The sequence below is a fragment of the Rhineura floridana genome, chromosome 10 (assembly GCF_030035675.1).
Source record: "Rhineura floridana isolate rRhiFlo1 chromosome 10, rRhiFlo1.hap2, whole genome shotgun sequence".
Classification (NCBI taxonomy): Eukaryota; Metazoa; Chordata; class Lepidosauria; order Squamata; family Rhineuridae; genus Rhineura; species Rhineura floridana.
In genome coordinates, this window is record NC_084489.1 from 61,389,918 (window position 1) to 61,407,409 (window position 17,492).

General features: G+C 41.3%; 1 protein-coding gene across 11 annotated transcripts in view; it reads left to right on the top strand.

The window, feature by feature from the left end:
- Nucleotides 1-17,492, top strand: part of MLLT10 (MLLT10 histone lysine methyltransferase DOT1L cofactor) — a 205,217-nt gene that overhangs the window by 184,227 nt on the left and 3,498 nt on the right. For 8 of the 11 annotated variants that reach the window (XM_061587689.1, XM_061587686.1, XM_061587687.1 and 5 more), the window contains 7 exons: nt 641-713; nt 1,887-1,949; nt 5,130-5,284; nt 7,075-7,263; nt 7,560-7,648; nt 7,763-8,115; nt 15,387-15,489. In XM_061587689.1, coding sequence (XP_061443673.1) covers nt 641-713; nt 1,887-1,949; nt 5,130-5,284; nt 7,075-7,263; nt 7,560-7,648; nt 7,763-8,115; nt 15,387-15,489 — 1,025 coding nt within the window. The remainder of the gene's footprint in view (nt 1-640; nt 714-1,886; nt 1,950-5,129; nt 5,285-7,074; nt 7,264-7,559; nt 7,649-7,762; nt 8,116-15,386; nt 15,490-17,492) is intronic. The other 3 variants (XM_061587690.1, XM_061587691.1, XM_061587697.1) reach the window with 1 other exon arrangement.

Genomic DNA, 17,492 nt, shown 5'->3' on the forward strand with positions numbered 1-17,492 from the left:
TGAAGGGGGCAGATAGGGTTATTTTATTGAGAGGCCATAGGGAAAAATAACCCTTTTGAGTCCTCTAAGCAAGGTACTTCTGTGTATATAATGAGACATTTTTAATACCTCTCATTATCTCCATCTTTCTTCTTAAATTGTAAGTAATAGCATTTTAAAAAAATAAATGCTTTAACATTGTTTGTAGAACTTCTGGGGGAAAGTTACTGATGTAGAAGTAAATACACAGTCCAGTTTATGGGTTTTCCTGGGATGCAAAGTGTTAACAAAAATACAAAGCCTGGGGATTTGCTGTGATAAGCATACAGATTAGCTGTCCACAGCTGTGATTCATTACTTTCGCTGCAGAAATTAAAAGTGGCTGAGGGGAGGGTACTGGAAATGCAAGCCATGCTTCTGTGCTGTAAAACTGAAAGCAATGAAAGGACTGAGGCTAATCCATGGCCTGCTACGCTCACAGAAATGTGTATGGACAATGCCTTACCCATTGCAGTTAGCAATTTTAAACTAGAAGCCTTCTCTAGCATTACTGGCAGCTCCCAGATACTGGATTACTTTTTGAAATGATCACCATATCTGCAACATCATAAAATCTTATCTCGGAAAGAGTCACTCTTGGCATTGAATATTAACTCTGCAGATCAAGATCTTGGAGACAATAGCCGGAGCCTTGTTGGTAGGGGAGGTTCACCCAGAGGAAGCCTTTCACCACGGTAAGCAATATTTACACTCATGAGTTAAGGCAAAGGAAATATTCTAAAGGCATGAAAACTTTTATCTCTTATCAGTCATGCTTTCATTTAAGTTGAACAGAATTGTACAGATTTTGTGTCTACATGGGTTAAGAAAAATACTCCTGATAAAGCTTAACAGGATTACATAATAAAGATACATTTTATCTCTGGTTTGAAAATGGCTTTGGCAGGGGGGCTCCACAGCCCTCAAAATTTTACATAATCTTTGCTCAACTACATGGCTAGTTGATTATGTGTATACAAAATTGCATGCATCAGCAGTTACCAAGTCCACAATATTTTTTAAATATGTTAAATATAAACATTTTGGTTTTAAATATAAAACATTTTGTGTTGAGTGGGGGAAAAGGTAAATACTGCAGAAAAAGGGAACGTTTTCTAGAAGCAACGAAATCTAAAATGTAAAAATCACCAGAACTGAATCACCAGTAGCTTAGACTATGTTCTGCTGGTGTCTTTGTTTAAAGAAATATTTGTTGATCAGTATCTTGTAAAGATGGAATTGGATTGCTTGGATATTGACTTCAGTGAAGAAATACTCATAATTATGGGATGGCATTTTAAATATTTTTTTGCTTAATGGTAGAATAGCACTATGTGCTGTTGCTGCAATTTCAGCAGTCATTTAATAAGTTGGTAATAAATAAAAAACATTGTTAGTGGAGGCATGTCAATGTCCCATATCTAATCAGAAGTGCTGTGTCATGTACAAGAGTAAATGAACTGTAAAGTGAATGTTAGTGATCTGTGGCCTGATTTTCAAGAGCTTGCAAATCCCAAAGACTGACTGAAAAATATATTCACTTCTGAAAAACCAAGCCAGTATTGTCTTAGGGACAAAACCTCAAAAGTCTTATGAAGACAGACTATGACGGGCATCAAATTAAGCCTTCTACATATATAGATCTATTTTCTTAAACATCTTTATCTCTGGGAGTTATTTGTAAAGTTCCATTCTGCATTAGTTGGTTAAAATTAAATAAAAGTAATAATGTAAAGTATGTGCTCATTATTGTAGAATTCTAAGCCAGCTGATCAATGTTTTGATCTGTTAAACATGTGAAATATTGAATATATTTTTCTTTAAGTGTTTTTATTAAGGTCTTGCCCCTTTTCACAACTTTCGTTTAGACCGAGGAATGAAAGAATTAGAATAAAGGACAGAATAAAGAGAAATTATTCTTCTTGCTTAAGGTCTGTTGGTTTCACTAAGATTTAGGTTTCCTTAATTTTTTAGGATTATAGCCTAAAACCCAACTTCTTCATTTTATAAAATATTTGTTATATTTGGATTGTACATAAACATGACAATATGAAACACTATTAACATAGTTTTGCAAATACATTCTGTATACATGAAACAAGCAATTTGGGAGATGCATATTCCTATAGGTATAAACACATAAAATATATAAAATCAAAAGTATTTCTTAAATTACTTAACTTATATGACTATATGATATTCTTCAGTTTTGTCTCATTAATATTCTTCTTTAAATGGTGCAAAAGTGTGTAAGACAAACACATCTGTCTGTGACACTGTATGTGAAACAATGTAAAGGAGCAATGTATCTTTTAATCACACTCAACTATTTTTAATATAAAAGCTGCCAGATTAGATCCAGCCAGTGACCTTTGGTGAACCTAGCACCCTAATTCCTCAAGAAATAAGGTATGGGGTGATCTGCTTTCTGTTCCTCTCCCTCTTCTCTTCCCCCCCCGACATTCAAAACATTTAGATTTAGTACAGTCTACTAAGCATATACGCCAGTATAATGCTCAAGCGTTTCCATAGGGCTTATGCAGAGCTCCCACAATACATCCAAACAAGTGAATGGAGGTTGCGCAGTAGTTGACTCTGCATCTTTTGAGACTATATGGCTAAGTTTACTGGTCACATTGGGCAATAATCACTGATGAGCCTCTCATCTTAATATGTTTTAATATGTTTTATACAATATAGTATATTGTACCACTTCTATGATAGAATTATAGATGCACCATGCTTTGTATGGAAGAACAATCAATTTGTTCTTCATTGTGAATAGTATAATAGCATTATTGTGAATAATATAATAGCAGTTTTATGGTCACTGTCCACTATTTGTCACCTTACCCATTTCCATAGAATGAACTCAGAATTTTCCTTTAGATTGGACAATTCTGGATTGAATTTATGGAAGATGTTTACTATTCCAATAGTATTGTTAAGCATTCTATAAATATATTTTCTTATCACAAAATATCAACTTTATATAATATGAGCACTTTCAGTATATAACATAGGGATTTATACAATAACTTGCCTAATTCTTTGTATCTTCTGTGTCTCCTAATGCTTTCTAGCATTCCATTTTACTTTATTCCAGCTCACAGAATGTATGTCTATAGTTAGTTATCGTAAAGGTGTGCTTCCTGAGTGGTAACCACTTACACATTTTAGTTCTTTATTTATGGCTAGTATTTCCCCCAACATGCTCACTTGTGAAAACCAAATTTCCATCTGCCATTTTATGTCTAAGGAACTTGGTTATGTCCTTTAAAAACATCTTTTAACTCTCTCTTACTGACATCTGTCTTTTGTGTGTGCATATATTTTATTATACAACTGTGTATTACCAAATTAGAATAAAAGTGTGTAAGATGCTTTAAAGGTAATCTCTTCATCAGTTGCTTTACTTACCTAGCAATTTCTCTGATTGTATCCTGCTAAAGATCCAGAGTCTAACTGAATGTTAGCTGTCTTTGTGTATGTTTCCTTTTTACCCATGTCTTCTGATTGCTGGTTTTGATGTTAAGTAAAATATGTTTCAGAACAAGATGTTGCTGGTGATTTTTTCAGTATAAAAATTACACTTGAGTGTTCTGTTGCTGTTCCCTTCCTCCCACCCCACCCCTGTCAAGCAAAGTAAAACGCTGTACAGTATATCCTACATCAGGCCAGAAAACAAGACATTTGCAGTATTGCGTTCTAGTACTACGGCAGTAGTCTTGTGTGTTTCTCTGCAAGTCTCTTAATTTCTGTGTGCCTCAAACTAGATATAAGTAAATTTGAAATGAACTCCTTTGTTACTGGGAAATAGGGCTATATAGATTCATTAAGTACATGAGGTAATAGGCTGAATATTGAGTTCCTGCACAAACCAATAGAGATTACTCATTTTAGTAACTTTCATTAGAATAATAGGAAGAGTTGGATCCAAAGCCCTTGAAATTCAGTAGAAGGCTTGATACTGGTACAAATGCTGCTTTATTAAAATAGGGGTTAAATGTATTTTAAGTAATATATGGCTTTGTATGTGCCCTCTGCTGTGGCTAAGATTGAGTGCAGAGGAAAACATATTGTGCTGTGGTGTTCAAGATTCTGTAGTTTGACAACTATGAACATAAGGAAGTCACAATGGTCTTGTAATTAAGCAGACAGGAAGTACTGGAATTTTCAATTTTTAAAGATGAATTTAGAAATGTCTTAAGTATAATTTTGATAGGAAGCTGCTGAAATGTTATCTTTCAGGAAATGTTTGGCACTCAAAGACTCAATAAGGTCACAGTCTTCAAAGTAATTGTAATGTGCTCTTGAGTTTGCATGTGTTAATTTTTTTAAAAAATGAATGTTTCCAGATTGTTAAAGTGTCTGTCACATTACATACTGATCAGGATTTCCTGTGTTGTAACCTAAATTAGCTATAGTATCAATGCGAGTCTTTAATTCCTTGCATGTCATATAGACTGCTGTTATACTTCAGGGTTTTTTTTTAGTATAATGTATTAATTGCTTGGTTCAGTTATACAAAGATCCTATATTACATCATACAGAAGTCTTGCCTTTAAATAGAGGCTAGCATGTTATGCTTCATCTTTTCTTAGTTATTCTTTGAGTCAGATTCCATGGATATTTTATGTTGGGAACTTAAACATAAGTGTTTGAACTGCACAGCCATTTTCCTCTTAAAATCTCGTGCAAGAGTATTTTGTGCAAAATTACGTAAACTGGATGAGCTCAGAAACTTGCCAAATGTCTTTATTGTCTAGCATTGTATAAGGGTGTTATTTATTTATATCAAAACAAATTGTCTGTAGACCTCTTATAACTGATTATATCAGCAAAACATTCTATAAACCGCACATTTGACTAGGCAGTGTTAAATTTGATTATCCAAATAAGAGCAGCTTTTTGTTTTGAACAGAAATCTTCTAAGAATTGTCATGCTGGGATTTCTTTATTTAAACCATTGTGGATGGGAGCCAGTAAGGGATCTTATGGAATGTTGATTTACGAGGGGTTAAGAGTAGCTAAGGAAAGCTGATGTGCCTTTTATGTGGGGCTCTCCTCCTTCCCTTCCTCTTTAAATGTAATTTATAATCTTTCTACAGGTCTCCTGTAAGTAGTTTACAGATTCGTTATGATCAGCCAGGGAATAGCAGTGTGGAGCATTTGCCCCCAGTCCCAATTACTATAGAACAACTTCTGGAGAGGCAATGGAGTGAAGGGCAACAGTTCTTGCTAGAACAAGGCACCCCTAGTGACAGTAAGTACTTCAGCTGTCTTGCCTGATCTTTTGAATGCTATATGTTGTTAACCATGTATGGCCCTATATATCTAATGTCCTACAGGGAAATATATTATAACAAGTATAAATTATTATGTTTAAAAGGTGGTGGTAATTTCTAAAACGTATTAATGAATGCGTGGTTCTGTCTACCTGTTCCTCTCTTGGTAAGTAAAAATGCTTGTGTAACATGTTGGGCAATGACTTTTTGTATAAAATGTTGGGCAATGAACCTGGGCAACTGGGAAGATCGAGTGGGTTGCAGCAAAAATGTGGGAGCTTAATTTTTTTTGGAAAATATATGATTAAAATGATTGTATAAGTCTTTATTGAGAAGTGATATTCTTAAATTATAATGTATTTATAACCTAAGCATGCAAAGATTTGAAATGGTAAAAATAATATTTTTAAACAATTAAATCCTTGAGCATGCTTCCCTAGTTGTTGATAGTGAGTGAAGTGCCATCTAGTTGGTATTTTTTTATGAATGGTACCCTGACAAAAATGCTAATTGTGAGGAAATTCATGCAGGGATAATCCTTTAAACATGATAGCTGGAGGACAGGTTTAGCTAAGTCTTATTGCATCTCATTTGGGCACACTGAGAGTTCCTTTGTATGTTCTTGAAGAGGAGGGATAAAAAAGCTAAATAAAAAAGCTAAATCCTTGGGAAATGACCAGATGTGTCTATACCAGTAGACTTGTGTCTGTATTAGGCCCAGAGGTCACATTGAACAAATACAATTTACAACTTAAAAAGTAGCTTTTCTTGTGCTATAATAGCCAAACTATCTTGCATGTTGGTTGATGTGAAAGTCCCAAAATTCATCCAAAATCCAAATTTTAGAGTAGAGTAGATGGTGTTTGGCTGAGGATGTGCTTTATCTGCAGGAAGAGGGCAAAGACTGCAGGGCTCCTAATGCTCCCTGCTGGGTGCTCTTTAGAAGGACATAGAAAGCAGCTGGAGTCTGTTGATTTAAAAGCAATAAAAACAGAGTAAAAGTTTTCATTGATTACATAAATTTGCAGGTTTTTTGGCCAAGAAGTCAACAAAACAGTCCCCCCCCAATAATGAAAACGGAAACTCTCCAACACTGTTTTGAGAGTATAATGGCATATTAAACTTTTTACAACCCAAATCGAATATCCTTTTGTAAAACAATTATTTCATAGCAGATGCTCCTAATGGAATTTCCCCCTTTTTCAAAAGTGAATGGAAACTGAAAGCACATACAGTACAATTTGTTTACAGGCTTTGGAAGAACAAATGAGTGTGTTTTACAAGGATCTTTGTGCATTAAGTCAGGTACAGGATTGAGACTTTGGACTCTGAAATATTTGTGAGATATTAAGAAGCTTATGGTTTTGGGGACTTCTGGCGGGATAAAAATATAACAAACAAACAAATAAAATGCAGACAGCCTTTTCTGTAGCGGCACTGGATTAGAAGAAGGCTGTACACTAAGGACTTTAATACTGCAGATATGTGGATAAACAGCTGTGGTGTGTATGAATTGGTTCCTGTAGTTCCCACGATGCATAACTTTACTGGGAATTTAGAGTATTTTTCACCTCTTTTCCTGAGTATCTGCAAAGGAAATTAATGCAAAGGACATTACTTAAAAAGTACTCTCCGGTAATGAGTAGCCATTTGCTCATGACTACTTAGATTATTTAGTTATGCAAAACGTGAATGATATATACAACTATTAAGTAACACCTTCAATTGGATTTTTCAGGGATATGGATTAATCGGTCAATTTATTTAGTTCTAGGCATGCTGAAGTCATTGCACCAGCTTCAAGTTGAAAATCGCCGCTTAGAAGAACAGATTAAAAACCTGACTGCTAAAAAGGAACGCCTCCAGCTACTAAATGCCCAGCTTTCGGTTCCTTTCCCAACAATAACCTCCAATCCAAGTCCTTCACATCAAATACATACATTTTCAGCTCAGGCTGGTAAGGAAACAGTAGTTTTTTTGCATAGAGTTCTGTCCCAACATCCAGAAGGCTTTTTGCTTCTTACCACTGAGAACATTTTTTAAAGGGAATGGCATGTACACATTGGATATGTGAAAGTTAGAAATGAAATTGATTTAAATACTTCTGCCACTTGTGGTTGTGAATTCATATTTAACAGTAAAACTGATTGATAAATAATTAAATTTTATGTAAATATTCCACATAGAATTAGGTTTTATGCCTTTGGAATGCAGAAGTTGAGATTCTTTCTCTCTCTTAACTCATTGCTTCAGCTGCTAGCACTGATTCTTTGAACAGCAGCAAGAGCCCTCATCTGGGAAGCACCTTTCTACCTGACAATTCCCTTCCTGTATTAAATCAGGTACTGTTTGTTTCCTTTTTCATGCATTCTAGACTTCTACTAGGTTAATAGTGCATCTCAATTATTTGCTTTTGTGTGAAGTTTGATACAGCTGAGCCTTTGTGTTTTCACTAGGAGATAAACTCCAGTGGACAAAGCACCAGTAGTTCTTCTGCTCTTTCCACTCCCCCACCTGCTGGGCAAAGTCCAGCTCAGCAAGGCACCGGAGTCGCAGGAGTTCAACAGGTCAATGGTGTGACAGTGGGGGCACTTGCCAGTGGAATGCAGACTGTAACATCTTCCATTCCTGCCATTGGTGGAATAATTGGAGCTCTGCCAGGTAACCAGCTGGCAATCAATGGAATTGTTGGGGCTTTAAATGGGGTAATTCAGACTCCTGCCACGATATCGCAGAATCCTCCTTCTCTCACTCACACAACTGTGCCACCAAATGCAGCACATCCTCTGCCAACTACTTTGAGTAACAGGTAAGCCTTCGCTCTTGTTTTGTATATTGGGGTCATACTTGCAACAATCTTTTAAAGCCTATTATTATGTAAAATAACTGCTTTTTCTTAAAGGTGTTGAAGAAAGAGCTATGCCAAAGCTTAAAAACAGTAAAATACTTGCCATGTTTGAAATTCCTTGTGAATGTTAATAGGAAAATTAAGCAGTCAATGTCTCTTGCAGCAGCTGGATCCTGAGATACAGGACCTATTTCTGTGATTGTGTTTTGACCATGGAGCATATGTGTGTGTTTATGTGCTGTTTTTTTTAATGATCACATTACAGCGTAGATGGTTTTGCCCACATTTTCCTTTCCTTGTTGTGCACTGCCACCAACTTAGCTTGGGGATTTATACGACAGGAGATTATTTATTTATTTATTTGTCTTATTTATTAAATTTGTATCCTGCCCTTCCTCCCAAAGGAGCCCAGGGTGGCAATCAGCAAAAAGTTAACAACAGTACCATCTTAACATCATTTAAAAGCACTAGAACATTTGAAAGCAATTATATATCCTCACATTTCCATGACCAGTATATCTCAGCCATCAAATGTCTGGGTAAACAGGAATGCTTTTGAATTTCTCCTGAAACTCAATAATGAGAGAGACAGGCTCACCTCACCAGGAAGGGCATCACACGAATGGGGAACCACCACAGAGAAGGCCCTGTCAACTTCAACTGGGCAACATTTCTTACCTCTTCTGATTTAGGAGAGAGCGAGAGCTGAGTGTCATCACCAGAGTGATGGCACCGTGCTTCAAATCCCCAGAAGACAGCTCCCAATGGTATCATATAGATGTTAAATAGCATAAGAGATAGAATGGACCCTTATGGGTCCCCACAGCTAAAATACCACAGGCCCAAGCAACAGTCTCTCATAGTACTACTTTCTGGTGATGACCCTGCAGGTAGGAGCAGAACCACTGTGATACTGTGCCTTCAATTCCCATCCTTTTGAGACATTCCAGAAGAACACCATGGTGAATGGTGTCACAAGCCACTGAGAGACTGAGGAAAACAAACGGGTGCACTTCCCCGTTTCTCTCATCTCCCAATAGAGGTCATTAGTGAGGGCAACCAAGGCTGTTTCAGTGCTAAAACTGGGCCTGGACCCAGATTGTTGGGGCAACTGGCTATGTGATGAAACTATTTGCCAGATTAGGTTGAGGACATTCTGTAGACAGGATGATGCCTCCCTCTGGATGTGATAGGCAGGGTCTTTAGAGCCTTTTGCCTTCTCTTCCAGGGGGAGGAGTTGTCCTGCCCTCCAGACCTGCCCTGCGTCAACTGGAGAGTAGTAGGGTCTTTTCTCTCAGGAAGAAAATTCACGGTTTTCTGAGCCTTATTCTTCTGTTCAGTTTTTTTCTTTTCTGTTTTCTATTGTCTCTCCTCTTCCTTGTTAAGTGTTTGTTGTCGCTGGGGGGAGTGCTTTCCCTTGATTGTAACCCCTTCTTTCCCTTGTGTTTCCCCCGTTTTTTAAAAAAAGTTTTGGTTTACAATCTTTACTGCAACCGCAGTGGTGGCGGGGGACCATTGTTTTTTAGGCGTTCCTACAATTACCATCAGTGGGACCACTAATAGTGAACTGAGGCAGCACACTTCCCCCTCCTCCACACCTCATGAGACTTAGCGGGGGCTTAGCGGGTCCGGCAATCTCTATTGAGTGGGACTACCATTTTGTTCAGGTGCTTAGCACTGGCTGGTTCTAAGCAGCCACTTGCCCTCATCATCAGGCACCTGGTGGAGTTTAGTGGGTCCTATGGTCACTATTGAGCAGGACCGCCATTTTTTTTGGAGCAAAGCTCTGCTTGGGTCTGGATGCCCGCATCCTCCTGTCTAGGCACATTGGCGGAGCTTGGTGAGTTCTGCAATCTACATGGAGCAGGACCACCTGTTTAAATTGGGTGCGTACGTGGGTATGCCACTCTTTTTCACCGCTTGCTCTGCTGTAAGGCGAGATCCTGCAACCCTCTAATACGAGCAGGATCGCCTAAATGATTTTCTCTGTCAGAACCCTCTCTGGCTGTGCATTTTCAGCACACAACAGGGGTCTAGCAGCACTGCTGTGTCCTCAGTTGCTGCCAGTTTTCCCGCCTTTTTTCTTATCATCTCCTCTGTGCAGGGGAGAGGAGAGAGAGAGAGAAAGAGAGTGTTTGAATATGGCTTCTCCTACTGCCTCAACAATCTCCTGCCCTTCTACATCTCAAGGGAGAGATGGCTCAGGATCAAAAGAGGCAGCCCCACAGGATTTTGGGTGCCAGAAACAAGTGGTGTCACCATCTCCCAGTGCGTCCAGCATGGGGGTTAGCGGTCAGTTCTTTTCCAAAAACACAGGGGTTTTTCCCAGCATGGGAGAATTTCCAAAGTTTCTCTGTTGGATCAAGTCCTCTATTTAAGAGGAAATACATAATTCCTTAAGTCCTAAGATCTAAGAGGGGGAAGCATCACAGATCCTGTAGCACAGACAGTTCTGGAGGTTTTCCTCATCCCAGCTTTGGCATACAAAGTGGGAATTAGTGTCCAAGCGAGCTAGAATGGGATCTATGTCCCACAGTAGTCAAGGGATGGCTGAAGTTCAGGCTTCTTCTCCATTGGGTGTTATACATAGCCCAAGGCCAATAGCATAGGAGAGACTTCAAGTGCCTCTATCACTGGTCATGCCTGCATCTCAGCCAGTTCAAGGCTGTCTTCAGAACCTAGTAGCAGCCAGCGATACATCTCACAACCCAGGGGAAGGGTTTTTTGCTTCAACTGAGCAGGGGGAGCTCTCTGATATGGACTGTCACCCAATCAAGTCTAATAATGAGGAAGGTGTGCTTTTAGATGAGGAAATGGAGGTGGTACAATCTCAACCCCATCTTTTCTCATCTGAATTTTTTCAACCACTCATGGCCAAGACAGGCTGGGTTCTACAGCTGACTGAGGAAGGGAAGGCACCCACTACCATCCCTCCACAGTCCAGCACATCAGGGGCCAAGAAGGCTTTTGCTTCTGTTGCATCAGTTCCTCTCAGAGTTCCATTCCCACAACAGTTTGACACAGCCTGGAAGGTTGAGTGGGCCAACCCCAGTAAGGCCAAGTTGGTTTCTAAGCTGACTAAAAGGCATTATACCCTCTCAGATCTGATCATGCAACAGTTGCATTTTCTGATCATGGATCTGCTGGTGGCAGCTTTAGCTTGCTCTTCAGTCATTCCTTTAGAAGGGGAGGGGGGACCCAAGGATCCTGACAAAAGGGGCTTTTCAAAGAAGCTTTGAGGCAGATGCAGTGGTATTCAGGGCTGCCACCACACCCTCCGTGTTCTCATGGGCTGCATTCATGTGGGTGGAAGAAATAGCTTTCAGAGGTGATACCTCCAAGGAAATCAAAGATCACCTTAAAAAGATTGCTCTGGCCTCATGGTGGCAGCTAATGCGGCTTTCAATGCTTTTCAGTATGGGGTATGTTCTATGGATTCCACCACAGTGGCACACCAGAATATTTGATTGAGACAATGGGAGGTGGACACATTCTCCCAGGTCCGCCTCGTGACTTTACCCTTTTCGGGATGCAAACTCTTTGGGGAGTCACTTAAAGCTCATTATATTGAAACAAAGGGCAAAAAGAAGGCACTATCACTGGCTAAAAAGGAGGAAAGGAAAGGGAAACAAAAACAAAACAAGTTTTTTCATCCATCCAAGCAGTTCTTCAGACCCAGAGGGTTTTCATCCTACAGACCCAGGTAGAAAGGACAGGGCATTGGAGGTTCTTGTCCACCCTCCAGGAATCCACAAACCAATTTCCCCTCAGGAAAGTTCCAGAGGGGTGGAAAGAAGCCAGATTTGGCTTGCCTATCATCAAGTCCAGGAACAGATCCCAGTGGGGGCCAGACTCTTTCACTTTATACATTGGTGGGGGGTATTACCTTAGACAGTTGGATCTTGGAGATGGTGTCACAAGGATACACTTTGGAATTCAAGTAGCTCCCACATGATCTGTTTGTCCCTACTCCCCAATCGCAGAGGCTGAAGAAAGACCAGGACTTTCTGTGGGCCATTCAGCACATCTTGGAGATAAGAGCCATAGAACCGGTTCCAGTCTAGGGGCAGAGATCAGGGGTCTATTCAATTCTTTTCTTAGGGCCCCAAAAGAATGGTGACATTTGGGCTATCTTAGATCTGTTAAAATTGCTCAACAGATGAGTCACAAGAAAAGGATTCAAAATGGAGACATTGAGGTTCATTGTAGTGGCACTAAGGAAAGGGGATTGGATGACTTTGATAGATCTCTCTTGAGGTGAATCTCCACATTCCCATGAGGCAGGCCCATAGGAGGTTTCTTCAATTCGGTTATGACGGCAGGCACTATCAGTACCAGGTGTTGCCCTTCGCACCGAGAGTTTTCAGCAAGGTACTGGTGGCAATTGTGGCTTATCTCTGCTCCAGAGGCATTCGAACCCATCCCTATCTCAATGACATTCTAGTCTGTGCTCCTTCAGAGGACAACTGCACAGAGAACACAAAGGCCACCCTGAATTGTCTTCAGGATCCAGGTTTTGTTGTTAATCAAGAGAAGAGCTTTCTGCATTCATCTCAGGTACTTACTCACCTGAGGGTTATGTTGAACATGGCCCACTTTTGGATTTGTCTCACACCAGAAAAGGTCTCATCCATGAAGATGACGCTGGCCCAGGTTTTGAATTCAGACCAAGTGGACCTGATGGTCTTAGCCCGAATGGAGGGCCTGATGGTGTCCTCATACGACCTAATCAGGTGGGCACTGTTTCATTCAGGGGTCCTACAACATTTCCTACAGCCTTATCAAGGCCTCATAGCCTGGCAGAAATGGCTGATGTTGGAGATCCCCTCCCCTCTAAAGGACCTCAGGTGGTGTATGGCGTCACAACGCCTCTCCATGGGGACAGATCTGGAGGAATCGCGTTGTCGGGTTATCACAGCAGATGCCAGCCTAGTAGGTTGGGGTGCATACATGGGGATCCAGATGATCTGAGGCATGTGCTCCGTGAGGGAAATGAAGATGCACATCTATGTTTCAGAGTTGTGGGCCATCTGTCTGGCATTGCCCACCTTCAGTCTGAAAATCTCGGGGGGTGCACATCCTCATCAGACCAGACAACACCTCGATTTGTATATTGTGTTGGAGTTGAGAAGGAGTTCTCTGCTGTGCCAGTTCTGTCAGGAGGGCAGGATGACTCCTCTCCCTGAAAAAGGAAGCAAAGGGCTCTAAAGACTGCCTCTCACATCCAAAGGGAGGCATCATTTTGTCTACAGAATGTGCTCAACCTGATCTGCAAACAGAAATTCACGGTTTAAGTGCCAAGTTCCATTTTCACAACAATGGACTTAATGTTGCTATATTCCATAGTTAAGCCTATCCGTATGTTGAAGAGACTAGCCACAAGGACATAAGTATGCTGGTTGTTTTTCTTGGTCCCTGTGCAGTCACACCTGTGTTCTGCACCTACGCAGACATCATTTTGGAAGCTTCTAGAGCTATGCTAGCATTTTGGTGGGCTGCTTGCTCGCACTCTGTGTGCATATGCTCTAAGGGGCTTGGCTCCCACCTTCCCAGTTGGTTCCTTTTTGCTGCAACAGTCACTCAGTTCCTCATGAGGAATGTTTTGTTTGGCTAGTGTTTCCATCAGTGCATTGGATTAAATCTCTGCATTTATTCTGTGTTTGCATTCTGTGTATTTATTTTTCTTCAGTTTACCTCATGTACCTCTCGGTGCCTTGACTGCCTTTTTCTTAAACTTATGCTTTAAAGGCAGCACCTTTTCACATGTAGGATGCCACTGCCTTTGACGTCTTTGTCTCAGAGGGCCATGTTGTTGAGACCAGTGAGCAGTGCTGGTGCCTTACTAGGTGGGCCTGGAGAAATGAGTGCATCTAGACTTTGGGTTATTCTTTTGGGAGCAAGCACAGCTAGCAGACGACATTAAAGCCAGCCCAACCGTCATAGCCCAACCTTGTGCTCCACTCTGACTTCATCAGTAGCACTCCTCCTAGCTGGTGATTCTGCCGTGACTCTGCCTGCTAATAGCCTCGACAGTGACTTAGCAAAGACACCATCCATCTAACATGGGAGTGATACTGTACATGGCTGTTTCGAGCTCATTGACTTAGATCACTTTGCCCATTCAGCTACAATGTAAACAGTGTGCAGAGTTTTTATAGAAAGTTCAGGAAGGTGTTGTGGGACTTATGGAGGAGTAATCAGGAGGAGGAGGAGGATGAATGGGATCCTGAGGAGGGGCCCAGTGGACTGCAGCAGGAGCAGGCTGAAACAGGAGGCTACAATAGTTTGAACAGTGATGGCTCCGCCCCTGTAGTTCCAGTTACAACTGAAGAAGTGCTGTCCAACAGTGAGCTGGCTCTTGTCCCACCTCTCAGTCCTGTCTTGTCACCCAAGACGCCATTTGTACCTTCTTCCGAGAGGAAGCATCAAAGGCTCAACCAGAGGAGATGTCAGAGGAGGATCTAGTTGAAGTGAGCCATCACCACGGATACACTGGCTGATGCACAGATATTAGCAGATAGTGCCAGCTTTTCAACCTGTTTGTAGGAGTGTTCATTTGCTCACGCAGTCACATTCAGAGAAGCCTTCCCCACACAAATAGAAAGCCCTCCCTGAGACTATTTACAGGGTCTCAAGAGGCGTATCTAATTGCTGTGACAACACCTTAGCTTGAGTAGTCATGCCTAGTTATGCTGTGTAGAGATGCAAAGTCCTGTATAATCTGTAAACTGATCTATGAAACGCTGTAAACTGAGATCAGAGAAAAACACACCAGTGAGTCTGAGTCTGAATATGTTTTTCAAACTTTCAAGTAAGCATTAGAGATCCCTATTCCCACTCTGCAAGCTCGTTTTCTTCCTTGGTTTTTGGAATAGCACAGTCTGTGTCTGCAAAATATGGGTGAGATTAACAGTCTTGCATTTGGTTGTGTGAATATGCAAAAAAGAAAACTGCTAATTTGTCTTCAGAATTCAGGGGGATTAAGTACTTCCCTTGCATTTATACTATGCATTTATACTTGGATATGTAAATGTAATCTGAAATGACAAGAAGGCCGGTTTTGTTTTTACTAAGTTATGATGCATCAATCAAAGTTTTAAGAGAATCTTAATGGTATGCGTAATCAACTATATCTAGGCACATGCATGTTAATCTGTATATATTCCTGTTGATCTAGAGCCAATTCACCAAATAAATACATTTCCAGTTAAGAATTTATTAATACCTTGCAGTGCCTCTGGACTTGGGTTTCTTCCGGACCAACAGAGACAACTTCTGCTACATCAACAGCACCAGCAGTTTCAGCAGTTACTAAATACTCAGCAATTCACATCAGTGAGTCTTACTTCTTTATTTTAATCATTCCCAACATTTCCAGTGTTCAAAGGCAAAGGTTGCTAAAACCTATGTGCAAGAGGGGGAACTGGCATGTTTGGAGGAACTCGGGTTTACCAGAAGGTGGTAACGCCTCCCCCCCCCAAAAAAAACCCCACCTCTGCACATGTGTGTGAGGGGAGAACAGAGACATAACTGTCACTGCTTAAGCAAGGAGGCTGTCTAGCTCTGGGCAGCCTCCACTGAAAAGAGACTTTTTATACGAGATGGTAGGTTCTCTGCTAACTTGCTCCACACCTCCTAGGGCTTCCAGGCAATCCTCATCCCTCCTGAAAAGGGAGAATTTAGAAGCCCCTCCCCCAATATGTTGTGGTGTCCTACGACTGGATTCAGTTTCTTTGCTCTGTGCCAGCTGGGCAGCGTTTACTGTTCTCTGCCCCCTTCCCCCCACCCAAAAAAGCTAGAGTTTTGTAGGCACTTCACGGGTAGGTGGGAGGAGCACCCAGGTTTTAACCTTCCTAGTGAACAGGAATTGCAGGATTGGTGGTTGCATTCTCTTTGAGAGTGCTTCTGTTTTCAAAATTTTCCTCCCCTTTTCCTTCTCTCCTGGCTCCCATATTCTAGTTGAGGAAAGTCTCCACAGGGTGTCAAGAGTGCCCTGCTCCTAGTTCTGTAGCTCAAGGTAGTGGAAAAGTCACAATGTATCACAAACTGCTTTCTCCATCAACATTGCCACTCTGGAGGGATTGAAGGGCAAATGTCAGATCTTTGCTCTTCCTCTCCCTTCCCCTTGTTCCACCAAAGCTACACCATGAAGCCAGCCCTGAAACTCCATCAGCTGATTCCATGGCTGTCTTCAAGGTGGCAAGCCACACGGAAATTTCAGCTGCCATTTTGTTGAGGCATGTCAGCTGTGGATAGCATGCTTCACTGCATGAGGCAGTTGGTTCTAAGCAGGTACTTAACCTCACCCCATCCCAAATTCCTCTTTGAGTAGGTACAAAGTTGATGGTCAAAGAGTGTGGAGATCTGTGTCCTCTGGATTGTTTAGGTTGGCTGAGTCCTACCAGGAGTTGGTCTGGGTCTTTCTCTAAATGTTGTCACAAGAACCCAAAAGGCACCCACAGAGAGGCCATGGAAAAACCCTGGAGCTGTTCAAAACATTGCTGTAAGGAAAAGCACAAAAGAAATGGCCATTGCCTGTCTTCATTGAGCTGTTTATTTGTGTAAAGCATTTTTAAAGCTCTTAGAGTGACTTACAGATTATTGTTGTTGTTATTAGCAGGAGGGGGGAGGGGGAGGGGAGGGGAAGAGAACAACAAGCAAACTCAGCCACTAGTTTTTCAAGCTGGTTCTTATAATGACCAGCTGGGATATAAACAGTTCCAGGAGTGGAGGCGTCTTAAAGGAGCTCCTGTCTCCCCTTGCTGCAGCCTGATGGGATGGCTGCTGCCAGATGAGAGGGAGGAGCCCAGCTGAGCTGGTTTTTCAGGCAGAGCCAGTGGAATAGCTCTGCTTCCCTACTCTCCCTCTGCTGCAGTCTGATGTTACAAGCATTTAGGGCCCTGGTCCCAGGTTATGGTCTGAAGATGCGCGAGGTGACCAGTTCGTTAAACCTAACCAAGTTTAGGTCTTGAATGAGAGGTAGGTGGTCGATTACATTTAGGTGGCTAAGGCAGATCATCAAATGGTATTTCCCATGATGGTAAAAACAACAGCCTAAACAGAAAGTCAATCATCATTATAAGCTGATTGACTTTCTGTTTAGGTTGCTGTTTTTGCCATCGTGGGGAATTATCTGCTACCTGAAGCAGGCCTCTTCTTCACTTTGTGAAGAGTTGACCTTGTGTTTTTGTTCTTACAGTAACCCTGCTCAGTGCTAGCCAGTGTGCTTCATAATCAAGCAGTGATTTGAACCAGAATTTCCTATATCCAGGCCCTTTAATCAGCTCTGAGCAGGAAGGGAGCCTCGCTGCTAAGAGGAGCTTAAAGAGGATAGTTCT